This window comes from Aplidium turbinatum, chromosome 1, assembly GCF_918807975.1.
Source record: "Aplidium turbinatum chromosome 1, kaAplTurb1.1, whole genome shotgun sequence".
Taxonomy (NCBI): Eukaryota; Metazoa; Chordata; class Ascidiacea; order Aplousobranchia; family Polyclinidae; genus Aplidium; species Aplidium turbinatum.
The window spans coordinates 24,401,495-24,426,851 of NC_137472.1; the positions used below are offsets into that span (position 1 = coordinate 24,401,495).

Consider the following 25,357-nt stretch of genomic DNA (forward strand, 5'->3'; position numbering starts at 1 on the left):
CAAAATAACAAGTGCACTTTTAGTTCTTCATTGCTCAATGCTGTTTAGCATTGATTGTTTTGGAACTTGTGCTTGCCATGAACAATAAACCTACAAAATTCATATTTTTTTTTGTTTCAACACTGAAGAAAAGAGTATCCAATATCCTGTGACATGAAGATTGCCCGTCGGAAACACGCCCGTGTGGGAAGATTGCCGTTGAGAAAACTGCCACCTGGAAAATTGCCCGTCTTTGAGTAAGAAATAGCTGCAAAAAAATCCAGAGTGAGTCTGTATTGAACCATTGTTCCTCAAATGGTCTAAGCTTAGCACCTTTGCAACCAGATTGGTGCGACGAGATTTAATTAGCACATTTTGACACTGATCTTTGTCATGTATTAGGCAAAATTCATGAAGTAGCCTACTTTAATCTGTAGCAAACTTGAAAACGTACATTAGGTAATTTGCAGTAATAAAGGCACATCACATCATAAATTTATCATTTAGACATTGAAAGTAGCAACAACTTTCATGCGGGAATGACAAGTATGGGGAATGTTTAATTGAAATCAGAAATTTACATGATTACTATTGTTGCTCATTTGTTACCCAAAGCGATCATACAGAAGCCAAATAATGAGAATACATCCATCAATTCATCTACAAGAATGTCTTTTCTGCGCTCACTTTTAATGACGGCCACCATTTTGGGGTGACAAAATTTGAGACATTAGCTTATTCTTAAAGAATACTGTCCTCAGAACTGAGTGTAAAGCTGTATAATTTAGTCGGTGTGAGATAGAGAGTTGATATTTATATTCCCCAGAAGCATTTTTTTCACTTAGTTTTTGGATTTGCAGATTAAACTTTATCACGTCTTTTATCACAGCTGGGTGATAATTTTAAACTATTTGAGGAACAATGGTTCAATACAGGCTCCAGCTGGACTTTTTTTGCAGTTATTTTCTTACTCAAAGACATGCAATTTTCCGGGTGGCACTTTTCTCGACGGCAATGTTCCCACACGGGCAATTTTCTGGTGGGCAATATTCCCACATGGGCAATTTTCCGGCGGGCAATTTTCCTGGTGCCCCAATATCCATACAAAAACAAATTACTACACTCACCCCAAAAATACAACTTTGCGTTACAGTACATTCTATTTCAAAAATTCAGTTTTGCAGCTAGTATAAATATTTAAAAGTTGATCAGTTTTAGTTTAACAAAATTACTGAAAAAAAAACTGAATATGCACATACACTCATGCTCACCAGCTAAAATAACTGAAATCATGAAGTAGGAATTAGGAACCATTTCAAATGCATGACGATTCCTTTTACATGTTACCAACAATAATGCATTAAGTTATCTATTTTTTTTTTCGTGTGAGTGTCTTAGGCGTGCATAAGCAGTTTATTTCGATTGTAGTAGAATGAAAGTGATCATTGAGGTTATTGTGAAAAATGAGGTGCTATTTTCTTAATGTTCGTTTTCCATTGACTTTTTCACAACAAGCAGTGTGTTCCAAAATTCTCTTTCCATATATGACCAAAAACTTGATTGTCTTGTTGTTCAAAAGAGTTCTAGTTTCAGCTAGTATATCTTCGTTTGTTTTGCAACTATGGTAGGTTATCTGTTACATTTGACATAAAAACCACATTTCAGCAGCATATATTTGTATAGTCAAGTATTGTTAATCCGGACCACTTTGTTTTAGCATAAATTGTTGGTTTAGCAAGGTGTCTAGATTATCTGAAAGCAAAAAAAACAACCAATCTTGCAAATGGAGCATTGTGTTCAAAATGAAGAATGCAGAGTGTTTGGCTGGATAGCAGCGAAAACAAAATTGTATTTTCAAACGATCTAACTTCCCAACCTTTTTGTCTTAGTGACCCCCTTTAAAATTTTTCGTAGATACCGCGACCCCCACTTATATTCTTTCCTAAATGCAAGTATACTATTAACAAATAATACAACAAAAGGAACTAGCTTTATCGTTTTCAACTAGCATGGCTTCACAAGTGTTTCCCCAATAGTGTGAGGTTTCTTTCCTTTGGCATTTTCCAGTGCGATTTCATGGGATGTCTGAATTATAGCCAGATTTGCCTGATAAAGTTTCCAGTAGCGTCAAGTTGTTGCCGCTTGAGACCAGCTACATGGCGTTTAAAGAATGCTGCATCCTTTTTAGCATGTTGAGGGTGTTTGGTTTCTAAAAGGCGTTTCAATTTTAATGGTTTCAATGATTCTGCGCTAAGAACTACGTTGCAGAGAACACACTGTGGCTTCTCAACACCATTAGTCAATAAAGAAGTAAAGCCAAGGTTAATGTACTTCAACGTATTTTCGTTTTTTCTCCATGGAACAATGCTCCCTTTAACTATTTTTTAGCAATCTCGAGTATTGACTGATCTCTGTTGTCTAATATACAAGGCTACTTCGTTAATAGAGTTTCAATTTACACTTTTACAGCGAATAGTCCTACACAGTATGCGTCCACTGTGATGTAGGCCTAATAAACGTGACTGCAGGACCTACAGTCACGCTTATTAGGCTACATCACAGTGGACGCATACTGATGCAATAATGTTGTGCTACAAGCAATCCGAATGAAATGGTTAGCGGACCAGTACCTCGTCCTACTTACATTCACTTTTGTTATTGTATGAGCAACAGCTTCGCGACCCCTATAAAATGCTCTGCGACCCCCTTGGGGGTCGCGACCCCCAGGTTGGGAACCACTGATCTAACCTGATGTTGAACACTTAGATCTAGCATAGTTCATAATGCTCAAATCATTAGGTGATCTCCACCTTTTGTGTCAATAAAACCGTTTAGGCAAAATTAACTTTTCTTCTGTTTAATAGCAGTCAATTCTTTATCCCAATTGTGTTTTCTGATGGGCTTGCATGATCAAAGACTTAAACGCCCTTGCTACAGGAGTTGATTGATTTTTAAATGTTATTCTTTTTTTTTCTCTTGTAGGTTTGGTGACTTTGCAAATTTAAGATAGTGATTTCCAAACACTGTTTTATCGATGCATATTTTAAACCTTTTGCTTTTATCATATGTTCCTTTTGTTGGAAACTCATGTGCAAAACTCAGCCAACAAGAACAACAAAAGTTCAAGTCAGGAAGAAACATATGAAACGTCAATGCTGTATCTCAGTAAAAGTAACAAGAAATGCCATCATTGCAATTAAAAGGTAGTGAATAGAGTATCTGAGTCATTAACAACCTCAATAACTTACATCAATACAGTAGCCAGGAAACATATGTCCTTCAACCCCAAATAACCACATCACAGTAGAATGCAATCAGTATATTGTGAGGGGTTAACCATGTACTTCTAGACTACCTGTACTGGACACAGGTTTTTATTGAATACGCTAGTGGCCCCATGCGACGAAAACCGTAATTACCGAACAAACAACACCGCAGTACTGTTTTAGGTGTGAGTTATGTGGAATATAGCAAAGAGTTAGCTGCAAATGTTTGTTTATTAATGTTAGTACATTAAGCAGCACAGAAAGTTGTAACGCAACGTGAATTTAAGGAGAGGTGTGACATTGATGCAACACAAACAACAAGGTAGGCTACGTGGAACAATGTCCAAGAAAGTTATCACTGAATTATTTTCATCGCATTCTTGGCTGAAACTTTGTGCTGGTATAGCTTTAATTAATTTCTCAATGTTTGAGGTACGATTCCACTGACGACGACGTCAAAATATCGGTTGTCCATTAATTATTATTATTTATTTGCGTCAGACAAAGCTGTCCATATCCAAAATAACGAGATAATACACACACTGCAAAGGTCACAGAGAGCCACTTTGGATGTCGTCAGTTTAAGAGTTCACTAAATATCTACTATTACAAATTTACATAGGCTACAATGAGCGTTGGAAGAGTTGAAAAAATTCAGAACGATAAAAACAATCAGATGACATCAGGTCTGATATAAAGCGATTTGAGGAGTGTATGCAACGGTTGATGAACGAAAACATGTTTTTCCTCAATAAAGCATCAAACGTTGTTATATTATTCATTACTTGATATTCACGGGCACTGACATAACGAGGCAAATTGTGCAATATTCTGAAAGAATCATTGTAAGCAACACGTAATCGTTTTATTGTAGAAGATCTAAACTTGTTCCACAACTGGGATGCGTAAAACGACATACAATAAGAGCGAAATAAATTGTTTTTTAGGTGGGTGAGCAATGAGCATTTAGCAAAATGAAATTTTGCATTGTTTGCAGCACAGTCCTGAGAGCGTACTTGCCTTGAAATATCATTTTCATCTGAGAGAGAACTCTCAATAAATACACCCAGGTATTTTACAGAGTCTGTGAACACAATTTCAGATTTACCTAGATATAGCAGAGGAGCACGTGAAAGATAATAGACATAGACTACCAATATTGAACCAATTCAATAGCACATTTGTAAGCAGTTAAGCGAAAATATAAAGTCACATCTCCGGTTGAATTGTTAGTATCCACCACGCAACTTCGTAATTTTACGGCACAACGTTGATCTACCGCTTTGTGATAGATCACGAACATAATTGGACATAAAACAATTAAAAAACTTGCAGATCATATTGTTGATGATATCATGGCCCATGGTGCACTTTGAAATATCTTTATAATTTTGTCAAAGATCAGTCAATGAAACTGTGACAAGTCCCACAAAAAAAAAATGTTTTTTTTCTTCAATTGCTAAGAATTTTTGCTCCAGGAAAGGTTCAGAGCGAATTGAATTGAAGATACAGTAGCAATGTTGACACAAAGAAAACGATATTTCATTAGGTGGAATAAATCCACCTCGATTAATTTCATTCGTATCATCAAGAACATCATCAAAGCTAGTTGTGTGACAAGACGGTAATTGACATTTTAGGTCAGCAAGCAGGTTTGTAACTTCACTGAAACGACTTATTGTGCCATTTGCAATATTAACATTGTTCTTTCTTTTTTTACTTCTCAAAAAGGACTCGTATATTCATGATAAACAACACATACCGGTACTCTATGAGTCAAAAACATTCAATGGAAGGTCTCAATTTCATAATCAATAAGCCTAGGGCTGCATATAATTGGTAGGCCCAACATGATTAACACTACTTTTAACAGCCTACTAGGCCTATATGGAGAAAATAAGATATGAGGTAGCACAGCAACATAAATCTTAAAAGACAATTAACTAGAATTTATTTATTTGTTCGAATTTATTTGTGTTTTGAATAATTATAATATGTTTTGTTTTTTTTCCTCTCTCTCATCAACAAAACCAATAAACAGAACTGAACTAAGCTTTGGGTCTTGTGTACTTTAAGCCGTCCATGTTCAATACGGACATCTTAAAGTACAAAAAGACCATTAGCTTTTTTCTGTATATACAATCTGAGGCTCACTTTCTTTTGAGATCTGAAGTTCCTTTCTTCTTAATTCGACTTGCATTAGAATCTTCCGATAAACTCACAAAGCAATCATCAGGAAAATGCAAAGAACACGTACCTTAGAACTTTTGCTTGGAACAAAATCTTTTCGAGAAAGTTTGCAGATCCATTTTTCTAACAGTTCATCATTTTGAAAAGGAAAACTGTGCATTGACACACCTTTTGGTGTTTTATGCCTATCATAGCCACTTTTACAGCCATAAGCAGAGCAACGTCCCATAATTCGAATTTTTTTCCAAGGTACACAACCTGCAACAATTCATCAGGTGTCTTTATTTGTAAATTGAATGACTAAATTAGTCTAACATGTAACTGCTGTGATAAGAGAGATGAATTGGAAACATCACTTTCTAACTGATTTCAACTCTGTATGCTTTAGTTTTGCGGAAATTACAAAATACCATAGCTAACTGCTTACAGTAGTCTACTACTATTATGTAGCCTAGGCTATTTCCAAAACTTGACTTCTTGCATACCTTACTGCTGTGCTGTTAGGCTATCAATGTCCCTCAATGCAAGCCTTCTTATATTCACTGTCAACAATCAAAAACGTGGTATTTCTTGATAGTATTTTATGCTTTGTAAAGTTGTACGGTACTTAGGCTACTGTTGTACTGAGCAGTAGCCAACCATAGGTTCTATTCTCACTATAAGCTTTCCCATATCTACTGCTGTGCTAACATCACATTCAGGCACACCAAACATTAAAAAAAGGTAGCCTACCTTTCTGCAAAGCACACAATTTCCTTCAAAGTTTAAAACTGAACTATATATTTTTTTCATAAGAAATCTTAAACGAACTGAATTCTCTGTCTTCGTTCTGTCTGGTTTTTGAAAAACTGATTTGAAAAAGCGCAATTCCTTTGGGTCCACTGTGGTATGGTCACGTGATGAATACGTCACCTGTGTCCAGTACAGGTAGTATAGAAGTACATGGGTTAACGTTCTTGAAGATTTATTGCATGAATGGAACATCAATATTGCATGAAACAAAGCTGATACCGGCCGGTCTGATACCCTCCCCAGGTTGAAAAACTAGGTTGGAGTGTGTCAAATACCTGAAGAAGTAAGAGGAGGGGGCCTGCTTAATCTTATTAGACAACAGCTCCGGTACGCAGTTCTGCCAAAGCTCAACAACACTGGTCTAGAAGAAGTACATGTGAAAGTGCCAAGACCAGATGAAAAGAATGCTACATTATTAAATTTATATCCCCTTTCCAAGCACATCCCCCTACCTACAACGCTTTCATTACAAAAAAGAAGAAATCTCCATCTCACTAGAACAGATTGGTAATTTGACGGGCAAACAGCGCTAAAATTTAGAAAAGGATTAGTATTTGTAGGTTTACGCCAGGTTCAAGTATCAAATCCATTACCATTTATCTTAATTTCTACATCCAAAAAAGGTAGTCTCAGTGGCTTTTTCTACAGTAGAAATACAAATCTGGTTTAACCAATTGCTTTATTTCGCGAGCTCGAGACATTTGCTGTAACAATGACTGTTTTAACAATGAAATCAATAAATTACGCTTATATTTTGGTGCTAATCATTACCCGACTTGGTTTTTCAATAAGGTTCTTAGAGGATTTTTGAATTCGGTATCTACTACGTATCCAGTTGAGGAGCCTGATTCCAAGAACTTTCTAACAATCCGGTTTATTGGTAAGGAATCCAAACGTTTTGCAACAAGTTTGTCTAGATTTAGTGCCTTGAAGTTTAACGTTATAGGGCGGGGAAACCCAAATTCACTTTTTGCGAGTTTTTTGTTTCAGCGTGATGTCATTGCGTACAACATGCGTTTTAGCAAAAAAAAATCCAAATTTTGTTGCCCTCGTCTCGCTAAGGCCGCTTTTGTTTCATACCCGTTTGCAAGGTCTCGCGCGCATCAAGCTGTGATTCTGTTCGCTGTGACGTCACAAGGTACATATAGTTGTGGCCAAAAGCTTAAGACCAGACTTGATTTATGACGATTTTTGCATTACTTCAAAATACTGCATCATATATTGTTTCAGTTGCATCATCTTTATGCATCATCTTATATCTGATGCAGTATTTTGAAGTAATGCAAAAATCGTCATAAATCAAGTCTGGTCTTAAACTTTTGGCCACAACTATAATATGTACCTTGTGACGTCACAGCAAACAGAATCACAGCTTGATGCGCAACGAGACCTCGCAAACGGGTATCAAACAAAAGCGGCCTTAGCGAGACGAGGGCAACAAAATTTGGATTATTTTTTTGCTAAAACGCATGTTGTACACAATGACATCACGCTGAAACAAAAAACTCGCTAAGTTAATTTGGGTTTCCCCGCCCTTTAAGATTTTCATAAAACATTTAAAGCTGGTTTCTATTTTCAGTTCAAGTCTAAAACTCCTTTCTGCTTATGTTCAAACGTTGATTATAAGTTCACTTGCTCGCATGATACGAGTTCGACATACATTGGAATGACCACGCGACATTTGGTGACAAGAGTGGGAGAGCATCTGAATTTAGCTAATTTTAATAAAAACAGTGCAATTAAAGATCATATCGTCCGACTAACAAAATAATGGCGTAACTCACTTTTTAACGAAAATGAGATATTAGTGTTTTGTAGGTCGCTATAATGTAGCGAATCTGCCACATTATTTTCTAAGACCTACGTTAACGAGAAAGTGGTATTTTGGTAAAAAATGTCAAATGGCCTAACTCAAACGCATGACTTAGGCCATTTTACAAATCTTTTACATAGTTTGGTGGAAATATATCTTCCCTCCAACAGAGCAAGATGGTCAGAAGACGACAATTTAAATTGTACAGAATCAGAGCTTCTACTTCATCACAAGTCTATTCTAGACGATTAATTTAGCACAAAATAATTATGTTTATTCTATTCTATGTATCGTAATCTTGTCCATTTCCAAGTAACTACCCTACTTCAGGCCTTAAAACTCATAATTTTTTCCGGCAGCCATCGTGGCCTACCGGGAGCTCCTTCTCGGCAGCCAAATCTGCGCGCTTGGAGGCCAAAATACACAAAACAATAGCACAAGTAAATAGAATTAAACTTGCAACAATGCTAAAATGATCACTGAATATTGTTGAAGTCTGGGCGACGCCCTGCAATACAATCGTTGTACCATGCAATAACTGCTTTATCGGGATTATAATCCGGTATTGCGGGACCATCTAACGACACTAAATTGTTTCAGCTGCTCAGTAAATTGTTTCAACTGCATTACCGAATACCGCCTTTCATAAATTTTGACCATTTATACCGTTATGATGTCACCATTAAGGGTGTGAAGTCACTAACCCATAGCGGGAACATTTCTCAGCTATGAAGACACGTGTTTTTCCCTTGGATGTCAACTAACCTAGTTCTCCTTTTTGACAACGATTCAATGTCCGACAACATTGCATTGACATAAAAACGAAAATATTGCCGATGTAAATTAGCATTTCAGATTAACACTTTGTTAAAATAAATGCTCAGAATTACAAACAAGACTTAGTCAAACAGGCAAATGTTTTTGTAAAATTTTATTCTAGATCATTTAATAAGCGGAAAATTCTTCTTGTTTTTGTTCAATTATGTTCGTCTAATACTGCTCTATAATCATGCAAAAAATCGCAAACCTGCGACATGAAAGCTATAACTCGTGCATTCGCGCACAATGGATGAATGCGCGTCGCGTGTTGGCCTAATGCGCTCACGCATTTGCGAATGCGCGGGTACAGCTGGTGATTGCAGCTGGATATATTCCATAGCAAATGTTCCCGGACAATATAACAATGGTGATTATAACGTGCTGACCTAATTCTGCGTCACTCTTAGATACTACATATTTTCGACAGTTTATTCATTCATAGCTTGTCACGCCAGTGTCGGAGCCAGGTTAGAGCATTGTTTGTAATGTTTTTGAGGTCGTTGTCATTACATGAAGGGCTAAGGGGGCAGTTGGTGAGGATGTGCTTCATCGTCTGATTGACTAGGCCGCAATCACACGTTGGGTCAGGAGTCAGTTAATCAACGATCATTCTATTGCAATGGTAAATAATTGGCTAGAAGAAACCGGTGGCCAAACTTGGTCGACTGAGAAGGTAGCACCGGCGGTCATTCAAGCACTACTTAGCGGCCATGGCCGTTGAAGGAACGTAAAAATCGAAACTTTTCCTGCTTAAATGGAAGCTAAAAGGGATAAAGTATTCACATTTTCTAGATGCACGCTAGAATGCGCGGGAAATTATATTCTTGCAACAATTGTTCGTGCTATGCAATGACGATTTGTATCGCTAGTTGCCAACCTCCTCTGGTTTTTTCTAGTTGCGCCGCTGGTTGAAGTTGATGTCAAACCTTAACGGCAACATAAAACAATGATGTCAGGTTGGCTAGGTGATAATAGTGATAATAACGATAAGCAGGGCTGAAAAAAATGTTTACCTTACTGGGAATCTGTTTTTTAGCAAAAAAATTTCCCACGGCTTACAATCACGATAATGACGTCATAATTACACCGTGTACAGTTTTTTGGCGAAAAGCCTCACGCAAAAAATATAGACGGCCATCTGTAGCTTTATAGTCCAATAAAGAATCTTGGTATCCTATTCGTAAGCAGGCATGGCGCACTGTTTGTGCCTGATGTTCCCGCTAAGGCTTTGATCGGAATACATTGGCCTACAACAATAGGCTTAATAAATTAGACGCCGCATGCTTACAAATTAGATCCACTGACTCACCGACCACCATGTGAATATCATGAAACAATACGACATCACGAGCCACTTGTTATGTACTTGACAAGTTGACAGTATGCTTCATGCTCGAACGGGTTGATAGTATGTGCAATGTGCATGAATAGCATAACTAAGTATTAAGCGATATAGGCATATAGCACAAAAACGGCCAGACGGCTGAATGCACAACAAGTTTCGCTGAGTGAGAACACAAAACGTTGGGAAATTACTTCTGTAACCTACAAAATAACCAGTCGGTTACACGAAGAATAACGAAACGCATTTAATTAATTTGAAAACAAAATCAAAATTACGACGCTAAAACAGCTGTTTTTGTAAATCAAAGAAACCGCAACCAAGTTTTGCCCATGCGAAATTGCTACAAATACATTACCAGGACATTAAAAATGGTGACGATTTCTTGTTGTTTGGTCTATCTACCACAGCAGACACTTTGTACATTTTCGAGCGAACGTTATTAGTACTAAAATGCCATAGTTTTCCTTTGAAATGTAGGTTAAGAGCCTGTTTCACGATGCTATTACACTTGCTTATGTGAGGCCCATTCCAGTGAATGAGCAGCTCGTTGCTAATGTCTTTATTTATTTATTTTTTATTTGTGGATGTTTTTGTACCTCCACAAACATTTCGAATTTTTTCAATTACACTTCCCGTGCTTTTTACGACGCTTTCGGGCGGACTACTGCAATCTATTTGCGCAATTTTGCTAAGAACTTGTTCAGCTCTGAGTTACAAGTTGAAACTCGTAAATACGCTCTACGCAGTGATACAAATCAGTGTCGGAACTGCAATGTGTCAGCAAATTACGATGACGGTAAATGAAAGACGTTAGTAACGTGATTCTTACAGTAAAAATTTCCCGCAAACCGACAAATTTCCCGGGAATGTCATTCCCGGATTCCCCATTTTTTCCAGGCCTGGCGATAAGAGACGTCGTTAATACAGGCAATATCTATGACCAAGACCATTAAATACAAAAAGGCCAAGTGTTAATTTTCATGTGTTAATGAGTGGATTTCGATTCTCTTGCGTCTGATAACAATACAATGCGTTCTGTTGAATCATAATTGATCGCACAGCGGGAAGACCTCGTTGAAAATAGCGCGTCTAACTTCGCTGGTTTACTTATTATTGCTGTGAATAGTGTTATGTGACTATTCCAGCAGCGTAAGTTACTCTACGCTCTACTTTGAAATTTCCTCACCGTATGTCGATGACAATGCTTAGATGAACCATCGAATGGTAGTGTCGGAAATAAGCTATTCGACTTATACACGGCATAAAGAAATATCACCGATTTTCAGCTCAAAAACTTGTAGGGGTTCAACTTAAACATGAGATCGACCTATACTCGAATATATACGGTAGGCCTATGTAGTAAAATAAACAGTTTTATAAGTGATATTAAAACATGTTGCTGAGCAAAAAAAGAAATGTATTGCATATACAGTATCTATTACAATGCTTTATGTAGAAAGGAGCAATCATCCTGGCAGTCAGCATAAGGCTGAGGACTCACTAGAACAGCGAACAATTGCTTTTCGCTGACGCTAACCATAACGGTGTAGTTGGTGTAGCATTCATGCTAGCCATTAAGAGTATCCATTCTGTATGGGCGTCTTTTATACCTATATGGGGCTATGGGCGCCCTTTATACCTTGGTTCCACATGAAGTAATATTTTACAAAGCTGTCAAATTGAATCAATAACAGGAAGATAACACAAAATGTTAGAGGTTATCAAATGTTCTAGAATAACAATATGATGGCATGATATACATGTATAACAATTAGATATGGTGTTCACAATACTCTGACCTTCTGATTCTCAACAAGTACAGCTTTACTTATATGATGCAGTTTCTTTCGATGCTCAGCTGCTACTTGGAAAATAAACTGTAATTATTCCTCTAGTTTTGTTCATTATATTTATTCCTAAATGAGGGCTGCACCCCTCTCTGTTGGGAAGTTTGTGACACAAAGTTTTCCAATAGTTTTCTAGGCTTCAATAAATGATGGCAGACTGGATCATAAATTTTATCTTCTTCTAGAAATAAAGTTGAAATATTGAAAGTGTGAAAAATTTCTGTGTGTTTGTTGTTATAAAATCTGAATTCTTCGTTTATATGGCTTGGTTAGACATTTAAACAAGCTAACTTGCTTGAGTGGATGTTTTGCTCCTTGTTCATCTAATGCAGTGGTTCTTAATCTTTACTAACCTGCCGAACCCTTACGCTAATCTGTAAGCTTTTGTTGAACCCCAAATTTTCGCTGAGTCACAAAAACAAAAATCTAACACATTTAATAATAATACATTCTGTATCAATGAGACTTCTGTTGTTGTTTTTCTGAGACCAACAGAGAGATTCGAGACTTTGTCTCGAAAACAGCAATCCTCATGTCATTTTCGCATGAAAGCCGGTTTCGTTTTCTTTTTGCTTTAACACAGTGGTTCCCAACCGGGGGGAATTTTGAATTATCAGGGGGGAATTTGGTTTTAGGATTGTAGAGCTATTAAATCCTAGTAAGTTGGCCTAGAGCTAGACCAAACCTTTAAGGCGTTAAGGAGGAGCCCTTAACTCCCGATTATTTAAGCAACTGTGCACTGACATGGATGCAAACCATCACGTAGGCCTATACTTCTTTTTAATGCAAATACTCGATGGCTTTCAAGAGGAAACGTAACCAACCGAGTGTTTGAGCTCAGAGACAAGTTTAAATTATTTTTTGATCTTTAAATGAAATTGGAACTTGTTTTATTGCTGAATGACGACAGATGGATTAGATTTCTTGCTTATTTGTTTGGTTCATTGAATAAGCTGAATCTGAAAACGCAAGGGAAAAACACCAATATACGGTATATATTCAATCGCAATCTCCGTTTGAAGCAGATTGCGCATCAACGTGGGTGGTCTGTATCCATGCCCCATTGGCATATTGATACCATGTAGTAGTAGCAGTACCCCAAAACCTGGCTCCTTTGTTCCTCCATCGGACTTCCTGTAAACAGCAAACATCTACCCTCCTCATTCTCAGCTCTTCACTCATCTCAGTACCTCTACAACGCAAGCTTCCTACATTTAGACTTTCCAGTCGTACACCTGAATTTTTAACAGAAATGTGAGACAACCCGGAGATTCTTCGCACCTCCTGCCCATTTAAGGGTTGTCGGGGACTGGGGGCTGTTCCTTATTTAACACTTACCATTAGGATTTTTGGTGCATGTTTTCTACAGGAAGCATGCCTTTGCTTACCCCCAACCTCCATTTAAAAACCGGAGTGGTCTTGATGACCGGATGCCTCTGCGCAACAACTAACAAGTTCAGTCAACCCTGGTTTGACTTAAGTTTTCCTTCTTGAATGATGTTGCCATTGTAGCATGTAGCTATCCTCCGGCTACGCCTCCAACCTGCCTGGCATCAATGTACTCACAAACTGTACTACTTACATGCTGGCTCAAACCACATTGGAAGAGAGTGATTGATTTATGTCACGCTCTTGACAATATCAAACTGAAGATGCTTTAAAAGCGAAATCGATATTTGATTACAAAAATGAGGCTGGTACACTGTTTGTTGTGTTGAGCAACAGGACGAGACTAGCTAGTTACTAGTCTACTTTTTGTTTTGTTGCATAGCCTATTGTATTCATTTGTGTATTATTAATCCTCATGCTTTAATACACTGTGCTCATAACTCCAGCCTCGGACGGTCTACAAACTAATTTACAAAACTTCAGACATCAGCGCAAAATATGGAATCCAAATTAATGACACAAATACAAAATGCATGACTATCTCCAAACAAAGTCCTGAACCCCACTTTGCACTTCACCAGGGAGGCAGTACAATTGAACAAGCATCTTCTTTCAACTATCCTGGTTCTCCCTCTTAACAGCAGACACACGATGTAAGAAAGAGATATGAAGAAGATTAGCGACTTATTCTATTGGATCGCAAGCTTTCTATTCCTCTGAAGGTGGGATTTCTAAAAGCGTTGGTGTGGTCTTGTTGTCCAGTATGGTTGTGAAACATGGACCTTCAACACAGAAACTAGGCATAACATCAAAGCAGCTGAAATGTGGTGTGACAGAAGAATGCTCCGGATTTCATATACTAATCACATCACAAATGCAGAAGTTTTAAACCAGGTACATCATGATAAGGAACTATTAAACAACATGACTCAAAGGCAACTCAAACTTCTCAGTCACATCATCAAAAAAGAAGAATTCGAAAATCTCTGTCTAAGCCAGGGGTAGGGACAGTGGAATATTGGGACGACTCACTTTACTGATTTTTCTTGCGAAATGGACAGTTGGAGGGTTACTAAGAAGTTCAAAAATTAGCAGAACTGCACAACGTTTTCTTTGCTTTTAGGTAAATTCCTTCTTATCCAATGAATTACTATGTTTAGTTAAAATTTTGGGTGCTAAAAATCTGCAAAACCTTACTGCAGCAGTGTAAGGCTACCTACCATTACCGGTGTTGCGTGAAGTCTACCCCTGCATTATCATAACTTGAATAATATTAAATAAACATGATATCACACATATCCTACATTTATTTTGGCGATACACACTCTGTACACACGTGGGCAAGTCATATAAACTGCACCTGAGTATGCGACATGTGGCAGTAGACCTCAAGCTGTAGTTGTATCAAGTTTTGTCATAACATTATGACCCTCTAGTTGTCCACCTTAATTTAGAGTGAGCAATCCCCTACTTCTACCATCCCTAGCCAGGGGTCACCAACCTTTTTTGCATGCGGGCCACTTTGGCACTAAGGAGAGCTGTGGCGGGCCGCACTAATCAAATTTTAGGTAGGTTGACTCTTATACTAGAAAAGAGCGCATTACGTACCCAGTAGCCTATTAAGCGTTACATGTTGTTAATATTTATCTTAGAATACCGCAGCAACGAAATTAGTCGAACAACTCTACTGCCAGGCCAAGTTTTTTTTGACTTCTTTAACAATGTCTAATAAGTGAGGCCACTTATTTTGCGCACTTAAACCGAAACGAGCGGTTTCATCAGAATATTTATCGCCAAGCAAGAGTGGTGTCGTCACTTCGCTTCACAAAAGATACCTTGCAATTAACAGTTTCAGTAAACAAGGAAATGTTTGGCACATCGCAATACAGGCAACAATAGTGACCTGTAAACAAACATATCAGCAAAAAATAGGCTCCAACAACAGGGAGAAAGAAACCAGGCACCAAAAAACAAACGCTTGTGAAAATCACCGAAAAAACGTTTCTATCGTAACTCATGAACAGTGTTGCCTCTAAAAAGCAATGAGTTGGTTTTTCATCTTTTTTGAGAGAGCCTATTAAACCGTCTTTCCTTGATGATATTAGACAACTGTCACTTGCGGTGCTTATCAGCATGGCAAGAATTGTCGATTAACAACATTTTGCAGTACTAAGCTAGCCTGAATACTTTCATAATACAACCAGCCTCCAGCAAAAATCTTTAAATTAATATATATAATATTTTGCCAATTTATTGCAAATTGAGTTGGCAGACCTACTTATTTTGCCAACAAAAACTTGCATAAAGGAAACACTGCTCGTGAAACACAATAACGGTGAAATGCACACTAGTCTTTACATGACATTTACAAACTTAAAATAAGCAACCCTATGCTCACAGACAATTTCGAAATTCGAAAACAGACGCTTTAATCAACCACTGGGACAGTGTGGTTGGACATCGCATTAGAATAACTTTAAGCGACCCCCACCTAGAACTACAATCTGATTGGTCGGTCGGTGGAATCGTATGCAAAGCGAAAATATGATTCCCGGAAAGTATTTTTTGCCTTCATGCTCTGTAATTCCTCAAGAAAAGTATTTTTGGTTATGCTTAAGTACGCTGATAGCTTCCGCGGGCCGCACGTAACAGTGTGGCGAGCCGTATGCGGTCCGCCAGTTGGTGATCCCTGGTCTAAGCAGTTGCCTTCTCGGGAGACGTGCTCGTGGCAGACAACGAGCAACATTTGTATCTATGTTTCAACAAAATACATCAATCAGCCAACCAAGAACACTTTGGGACACTGCACGACACAGGGAACATTGGAAAATTTTATGAACTGAGCATCTAGTTCATCAAGGGCCGCACTGGCTATGATACTATAGTAGTAGCGTGTGTTAGTATTACATTATCGTTTGCCTTTTATGTCATAATACTCATGCTTTAACATGAGCCCAAGAAACAATCAAGATCATCTTTCTAATATAATCAAGCTTTTATGAAGTTCTCTGTAGTCATCTATAAACTGTTTGATGTCTAGCTGCTCCTTCGCAAAGAATAGAACCATCTACAGTTTCATTGTCCAATTTAGCCACTAAAACTTCGTCTTGAATCTTAAACGTGCAGTCATGATGCTTCCCTTAGGCCAGAAACCATTTGAATTAACTGTATTTCTGATGATGATGAAGCGACAAGACAAAAACACTCTCAAGCACAATCTGATAAATAAGATAGCGGCATGCCAGATACAGAGCATCATAGCCAAGCTTTGCTTTGAGAAGTGCACAAGCTTCTTTAAGTCGGCCAGTGTTAGCTGCAGCCGAAGGCGGCCTTAATGTCTTACGTGATATTCCACTTAACCGCCTGGATAACGGCATCACACATGACTAGTCCTGTTCCAAATGGAAGTTTAGAAAGTTATCAGAAGAAACAATAACGGGCAGTCTATCAACTTTCTCATATCCTGTCAGCCATCAGCTTTGCATCCCAGTGCATAGTTAATGGCTTTCCCTAACTTTGAACATCTGCTTTTAAGTCCCTCAGCCTATCTTCATAATACTTTCAGTGGCATAGTCCAAGAGAAGACCAGTTGAAAGCAAATTCTGAAAAATTTTGACGTGTTTCAGCTTATGGAGATGCTTACAGAGTGAAATTACATGAAGTCTTCTTTTCCTTGTGAATCATCATCAGCTGAGGAACAGCTGCTCTCCAGTTCAACTTTTTCAAATAGCTCCCTTTTGGCTTCGTCACTAGCAATGCTGCATCTCTTCAGTCATTGCACTCATGTTGTCCTTTCATGTTCCTACTTCAGCTTCAGGCAGCTTGTTCAGTCCTGCCACATACCATTTCCAATCATGTTCTCGTTGAGCAACCAAAAATCTATGTCCTCTTAAATGTCAATTATTTCAAAAGCATTGCCATGAGAAAGGATATTCTGCAGTAAAGACCTCTTCATTCCTTTTCTTTTCTATTTGTGATTAGATCTTCCAACCTCTTAATTGAAGATATTAACTAAGCTGTGACAAAGTTCACAAGTTAGCAGACAAAGCATGGTGCAGTCATGCTTCTACGTTATTCAAGACTTGCGCTAGACTATATTGCGAAAAAAATTTAAGGTATTTGAACATACCTTGTGAGTTGATTAATTTTTAAAAAATAGAGGTTTTTTTATTTTTACCAATTCGGAACTATTTTAGAGGTTTAAAAATTAAAGTCGGCAAATAAAGACCACTATAATACAAACCTTGTCATATGAGATCGCTCAAACTCAAATAAGTCTTCACCCTGATGTCCACAAAACATGTCTTCCGTGATGATGTTGACAGACATGTAAAGATGAGCATCTTGCCTGCACGAACGTAAAGATTTCAAATACACAAATATACTTTAAATAAAAATCGTAAACTTTCATTAATGTTCTTCAAACAACATCACAATATCCCGACAACATAAATTGAAACATAAATTAAAATTCTTTGCTTGTTTGACTTGATTTAAAACATTTTAGTTGCTTTTTCTGTCAGTCCAGGAAATCCTCTACATTTATAGAAATCTGCTTATGTCTATTGCTGTCAATTCTTGCTACAATCGGCTGCCGAGTGCCGAGAAACATATAGTTGATTGGATGGTGTAAATGCAAGGCAATCTCTATAACAGGCATGGACACCACGCGCCCTCCAGTCAAAAACTGGAGGCGGATGGTATAAATACACATTTCCTCAATAAGACTTCATATTTTTGGAGTCAAGATACTTTCTGCTAAGCATGGGTCAATAGCAACTATTTGGGGGTGATGCAGGTTGTTTATGACATCATAATGATATCATAGAAAATTATAATATTTTGTTTAATTGATGCACATATACAATATATACTTTGTAAATGAATGTGCCTTGCTTGTTGGCAGCACAAGAAAAACAGGGAATAACACAAAACCTTGAAACTACTGACTCAGCTTATTGCATACCACATAAAACAGGAACAACCAAATTTTTCAGTACACAAGCACCTATTAGGATGGATGGATGGTCATTTTATTTTTGTATGGATGCGAAACGTACATAGAACAAAACGTACAGTGTCCATCCAATGAGAGAGTGCGAAAGATCGTAGCCCTGAAAGCGTAGGAGGTCGTCGAGTCTGCACTCTCATTCAAATAGTTATACAAAAGAAAGTGTTGCGTTTTTTTATAGTAAATTGACACAAAAAAAAGTAGGAAGGAAGAACAAAAAACGAATACAGATACAGACGCAAGAAATACAAAAAATAATAACAATGGACATAAAGTCAGGAAGTGGATGTCGTTTCTATAGCTCTTGTCTTGATTGTTGAAGAAGTGTTTTTTGCACATTTTACTGAAAAGTTTGTAGCCTTTTTCATGTTTTTTTTCTTCATATTTTGGGGCATAGGTGTCGATTTTTTCTTAGAAGAGAGGAATTCTGGGTGGGCAAGAGTTTTCAAACAGACTTCATTGAATGTGTATGTTCGCAAATTCGCAATGGTTAGTCTTTCTCACAAAGACTGCGTTCAGCGTAGCTGCAACAATTAAACTTTAATAGGTTTGATGTTTGCTTTCTTGCGCCTTGCGATCTTATGAGCGTTGCTAAACTAAACAAACTTCTTTTATGTTTTCCTTTGTGACTTAAAAAGGGCGTGACTCATGACCTGTTATCTTTAAAGTGGTGCCTTCAGATTTGCCGCAAATGACTTCACTACTGTCCATCCTTGAAGCACTGCTTTTTTTATCAATGCCATCTCTACGTTCATTCGTGGTGGACCAGGCTTCTTCAGTGTTATCATCTCGACGCCTTTTGGAAGCTGGTTTTAAGCATGCGCTAATAGATGCTTGACTTTGCTTCATGTTTAACTTTTCAATAATGAAATGACAACATCGCGCTGTGCCCCAATTTATACCTAGCAACAAATTTGTGAGGAAATATTTGTAAAAAGCGATTGTTTCAGTAGCCTACATCTTTAGTTCGTATCGGTTATTTTATTGTCATGTTCATATCCCTTACGCTGACCCGGTAATGAAGTTTGATTGTCACGTAACGAAAGTGAGACCATTTGGAGAAAAGATCAAACGTGGCTTTCTCTCACTAGGAATTGCCGGCGTGTGGCAGTTGCCATAGCAACAACAATGCAGTGAGTACCGAAAATGGTTTGCAGATGCTGATTTTTGTTTCCAACCGCGACGATATTCACATAGAGGAAACGTACGACATGTTCTTTTAGAAGAGAGGAGTGCAGTGAATGCGCGCATCTGATTTAGCGTTTCAAGTACAGGCACACTTGTCAGCGCAATTTCGATTACCACGAAAAGCTAGGCCACATGGATTCTAATTGTCCTGGAGACGGGTTTTCAACATGCAACGTCCCAAGAGAGAGAGATGAGTTCGGCGGTTTTACAGAGTATTGGCTTGATATCAAATCGTGCCCAAACGCCTTTTTTTTCAACGCAGCGTTGTTGCGGAATTGCTTTGTTCTGTCAGATACCTATAGCGAGAGACATAGCTTAAAACAAGAAGTTGCGCTGCAGTTGGTTGGATAATTCAGCGTTTAACAAAATCGAAAATAATTGTAACGAACACTTCATAAGTGTCATGAAAACAGAGTGGGCGAAACATATTTTGCCCACCCTCGTTTCATGGCAGGGTGGGCACCGCCCACCCGGCCCACTCAATTTCGACGCCAATGTTTTAGGGTAAACTATCCCATACCTTGATTCCCATGCATTTTAAACTTTTTTGAAATGATTGGGTATTTGCCTGTTTAGTATAAAGCGAACTGGAGCTTGAGCGTCGGGTGTTATATGAATGAATAATAACACTGGTCAACACACATTTTGGTGCCAAAAAAGTTTTAACGGTTTTGGGGTATTTTGATGCCGCTGAATCCGAAAATGACCTTGGTTTTTACGAATTGGCTCTAATTTTTGAGATATTTTATGGTTTTGCTCCAAAAAAGTGAGTCATTCCATATCTAAACAGAAAATATAATATGGTAACTCTCAAATGTTGCTGAAAAGTTGTCATACTATGCCTGGGGCTACTAAACAAAAGAATCCCAAGTTTTAGATCAATATTTTAAGTGGTTTTCCCATGGCGGTCATTTGAATTTCGGGCGCTACCCTCGTTTTTGACTTGGGGGTAGGGGTAGCGAATAGCAATTTCAGAGCCTCATAACTTTTATTGTAATTGTGGGAGAAGACTAAAAATTGCTGTGCTAGTTCATTATAAACTATACTACACAATTTAATAGTAAAAAACAATATCTCGTGATGCATAGGTGTTGGTAGGTCATCAAAATCCTGTTTTTTTGGCCCGTATAATTGTTTTTTTTTTCAATTTTCAAATGCTTCTACTACCCAAACCAATCAAACTATTTCTCTAAAACCTAATTATTTGTAATATTTGGAAACTTTTCTTCTGGCAACTTGAATTTGGGAGTTGTGGTGCCATTAACAGAGATCCTATAGGGGTCTGAAAACCCTATCAGGCAGAAATGACCCATTTTTGCTCCTATGTTTAGAGCCCCAAATGACCGCGTAGGCATTTTATGGTCATGCTCAAATTTATACCAGACAAACACATACACTTATTCTTTCATTTCATGAAATAAAATCTTTGTTGATCAAACTCCTTCACTATAAATTCTATGTCTCTAAAATGTAACATTTTGGTAATTTTTAGCAAATAATCTCAAGTCCGTAATGTAGGTCAGAGAAAATTCAACAATGATTTATCATAAAAACAGTGAAAATAAGTAGGTACTATGCTTATTGCTTAGTGATCATAAACATTGAAATGCTGACACTGTTGATCATTAATTTATGTTTAAAATGATGCTTTCACCTCTTCACCTCAGATGACCTTACAAATCTTTCCTTGCCATCCTGTTGTGCTGATAGATACTCAATTTGTATGTACTTTATGTTTGTTTATCGCAAGCAAAACAATAAACTGAACTGAACTCACCCATGAAAAAGTACCCATCTGCATGGTAGCCACTTTAACAAGTCGAAATTCTGCCACTAAACTTGACTAGAATGAAACCGCCAACCAATCATAAGCAACGGTTTAAGTGACGTAAAAACTGGCAAAAAGAAGATGATAGAAAGAAAATTAAGTGATGGATTTATTGTCAGCTGGTTGGCTTAGAGGTTAGGATTAGGGCTAGAGTAGTCATTTCTTTGACGCGGGTTCGATTCCCACCACTGCTATTGCTCTTTTTCTTCTGTAATTAACAAATAAAGTTCAAAACAAGCATTAACTCTCTGGATGAGTGCTAGAAGGGTCACAATTGGACGGTAACCTCTTATAACATGTTCTGATTGGTTGGCGGTTGCATTGTAGTCATTCGCAGTGGCAGAATTTCGACTTGTTAAAGTGGCTACCCACCTGCATTCCTGCGATCAGTGAGCTATGGTGTGGAGATAAAATTGTAGGAAAATGATCAAGTCGTGTTCAAAAATTAAATTGTTTTCGGTTTCCACTATAATTCTGCATTATGTAAAATGCATAGCTCCAATCAGCTTATCTATGATCTATTGACTAAGAAACTGTGGAAGTAGTGTCAGAACATTTTCATAATCTTTTTGGTTTAGTTTGTATTTTCGAACACTCAATCCGTAGGTTTTAGAGAAATATTTTGATTGGTTTGTGTGGTAGAAGCATTTGAAAATTGAAAAAAAAAAACACTTCTACGGCCAAACAGGATTTTGATAACCCACCTAACACTTAGGCATCACGAGATGTTGTTTTTTATTATTGAATTGTGTAGTATAGTTTATATAATGAACTAGCAGAGCAATTTTTAGTCTTCTCCCACAATTACAATAAAAGTTATGGGGCTCTGAAAATGGCTGAAATTGCTATTCGCTACCCCTACCCCCAAGTCAAAAACGAGGGTAGCGCCGGAAATTCAAATCGCCGCCATGGGAAAGCCGTTTAAGATATTGATCTGAAACTTAGGATTCTTTCGTTTGGTAGCCTCAGGCATAGTATGACAGCTTTTCAGCAAAATCTGAGAGGTACCATAATTATACAAGATATCTTCATATTGGCTGTTTTGATATGGAATGACCCACTTTTTAGAGCAAAACCATGAAATATCTCAAAAATTAGAGTCAATTCAAAGAAACCAATGATATTTTCGGATTCAGTGGCCAAAAATCACCCAGAAACCGTTAAAATATCTTCGGCACTCGAAAAAAAGCTTTTTTTTGTTGGCCAGTGATAATTAATGCAACAAACTTTGTACCTCAAACACCCAACATTATATAAAATTGCTTAATGCTTGTTAACACATACTTGAAATGCAGCCTCAGCCTTTTTAGGCCAAACTTGTGCATTCGACATACAATTGTCAAGGGAATCACTTAAATACAGTAAGTTGTAACAATATTGTTTATAATAATGTTTAATTGTTTATACAATTATACATGTTGGCCTTGTTGAGTGTGATTAGGCAACGATTTATGATATACATTCAATTGGGTCCACACATATTAGGGGTTGCCGTGTTACCAAATACGAGGCCAACATTAGAAGTTATGTGTTCATAGAATCACAAGTTTTCAGAATGAACATTTTGTTAGTAGCGTACCGGTCACTGGCGCCGACTTACGGGGTTACGGGATGGCAGCCACCATGTTTAGGTTATATTACTTACTGCAAATAAATGTAATTTGAACGGACGTTGAAATCATTTTTTAATCATAAGTTTTCGCTTCAAGTCAACGTAAAGCAAGAGGTGAACCAATACAGTGTTGCGAAGAAAATGATTGCTTTTGTCACAAGCATGATACTCGCGCAACATCAAGCAAGCTACGTGAAGATTACGCAACACGTGGCTAGGAGTTTTTTCATTGTTGTTGTTGCGATCGCTTTATTTGTTACTTGTCATAAGTCATTGTTACATTTGTTAGGTTTACAATGGGATTTATTAGTCAATAAAATACATCTTTCCATTGCCTCCCTCAAAAATATTTTTTGAAAAATTTTAAACTGCTCATAATATCTGAATAAATTATGCCAGCTATAAAATACTTGGAAATAAAATTATCTCAATGATTGATAGCTCCACCCCCTAAATGAATATATATTTTCAAATTTCATTAAAAAAATGCAATTTTTGAAACTTTTTGAGCTTTATTAAAAAAGTGCACTAAGTAAAGTAGTAGTTTTAACGTTCTGCAAATTTAACGTTTATATGATTCTATTCGAGGAAAGCTACACCCCCTGCCAACTCCCAATAATAAAAGCGACCTTTTTTAAGTGCTCAAAATTTTGCATTTTGAATTATTTTCCGATTTCAATTGGAGTGTACTGTCATCTACTTCATGCTTTAATTTCTACTTTGTATCTACTATTCTACTTTATGCAGTAATATTACGTGTCAATGCGTGACAAATTGTGAGGCGGGAATTTATTGGTCTGACATAGGAGTTGCTTGTTACATCATAGAAAAAATTACGAAAAGTCGTCCTGTAAAAGTCTGAGGCGGGAATTTATTGGTCTGACATGTCATTTTTTGTTGCGTCTAGTCAGGATTTCAGCCAGCATGAAAGTGATCAAACGCCTGAACGAAACGAAAGTGTGCTATTGCCAAAAGGTGTTAGCACGAGCAGGATAATCGCTGTTGAAGGGAGAAGCTATCAAAAATCGTGGGGAACGAATTCCCGTGGCTAGAATACGATAGATGCAAAGGTAGAGCATTCTGTCCGATTTGCAACTGCTTGATCTACTGTATTTGCAACTTTGCAAGCAATGAAACAATTTCATTAATGCTTCCAAACGTGATCTGCATTGTGAAAATATACTCATCGTTGCCTTCCACCACCTGCGGAGCGATCGTTTAGTGCACTCAGGCGCATAAAAACCTACTTGCGATCTACCATGACAACTTGATTAACAGTTGGATTGACAGAGCTGCTGTTCGCAAAAATACTTTTGCCAAATGTTAAGTGTCAGAGCAGCAACGTAACAATAAAATTCACGACATACCTCCTGTGCTTTGTAAATTATCGAGCAACAAATCAGGTGTGAAACGACAATTACATAATATACTGAAAAATTGTGCTAAGTGACTTTTGATAAACATTTAATTTTACAGATAAAACCAAGCAACCACACAGCATTTAACATCATACAATTAAAGTGAACATAAAACTATAAACTACGAACATTTTCGGCCATACTCAAATTAGCCTTTCTCAAGTAACGAAAATAACTGATTTTATCTACATTGAAAATAACTGATCTACACAATGAATTGAAAAACGAAATGCACAAGAATGAAACTGTAAAGCAGAGGAGAAAGGCACATCACATGGCGGCTAATTACGCGAGGCCTCTAAATTAATGTTAATTAATGCCTCTCTGCTAAGAAAGTCACCTCTCTACCAAAATTGTATTTAATTTTACATTACAACCAAAAAAAAATTAAAGCAAAAACCACACTACTGACAATCTGACATGTTGCATCGTTTGGTACATTTGATCCTCCCCGATTCAAGTACTGGGATTAAGAGCCAAATTTTTCATAGTAAAAGAAAGTGTCTTCACTACAAATTTCCTCTTTCATTGTAACATATCCATTATCCAAATAAGTAAACAATGGCTGGCATTTCATCAAATGATAAATTCTTTTCTATACTTGGCAATCCCTCAAACACTTCCACTTCTGATAAAACCATTCTGTATGAGCATAGATTGCAAACATGCCCTGCTGGTGCACATACACAAGAAATGTCAATTCCCTGATGCAAAGCAAGCTTGGTCTTGCTTATTGACAATTTTTCGAAGACCTGCTGAACATTTATAAAATATATTCCGCACAATCTTGCCATATAATTTCTCAAGAGGATCTGTTGAAAACTCACTGAACATAACAAACTTATGATCTGCTGATAAAA

The 25,357-nt window shown here is 37.4% G+C and overlaps 1 protein-coding gene across 1 annotated transcript in view; it reads right to left on the bottom strand.

Annotated features, from left to right (window-relative positions):
- LOC145770977 (ubiquitin carboxyl-terminal hydrolase 7-like) overlaps positions 1 to 25,357 on the bottom strand; it is a 163,712-nt gene that overhangs the window by 50,193 nt on the left and 88,162 nt on the right. The window contains exon 4 of the mRNA XM_082582719.1: positions 17,684 to 17,788. Coding sequence (XP_082438845.1) covers positions 17,684 to 17,788 — 105 coding nt within the window. The remainder of the gene's footprint in view (positions 1 to 17,683; positions 17,789 to 25,357) is intronic.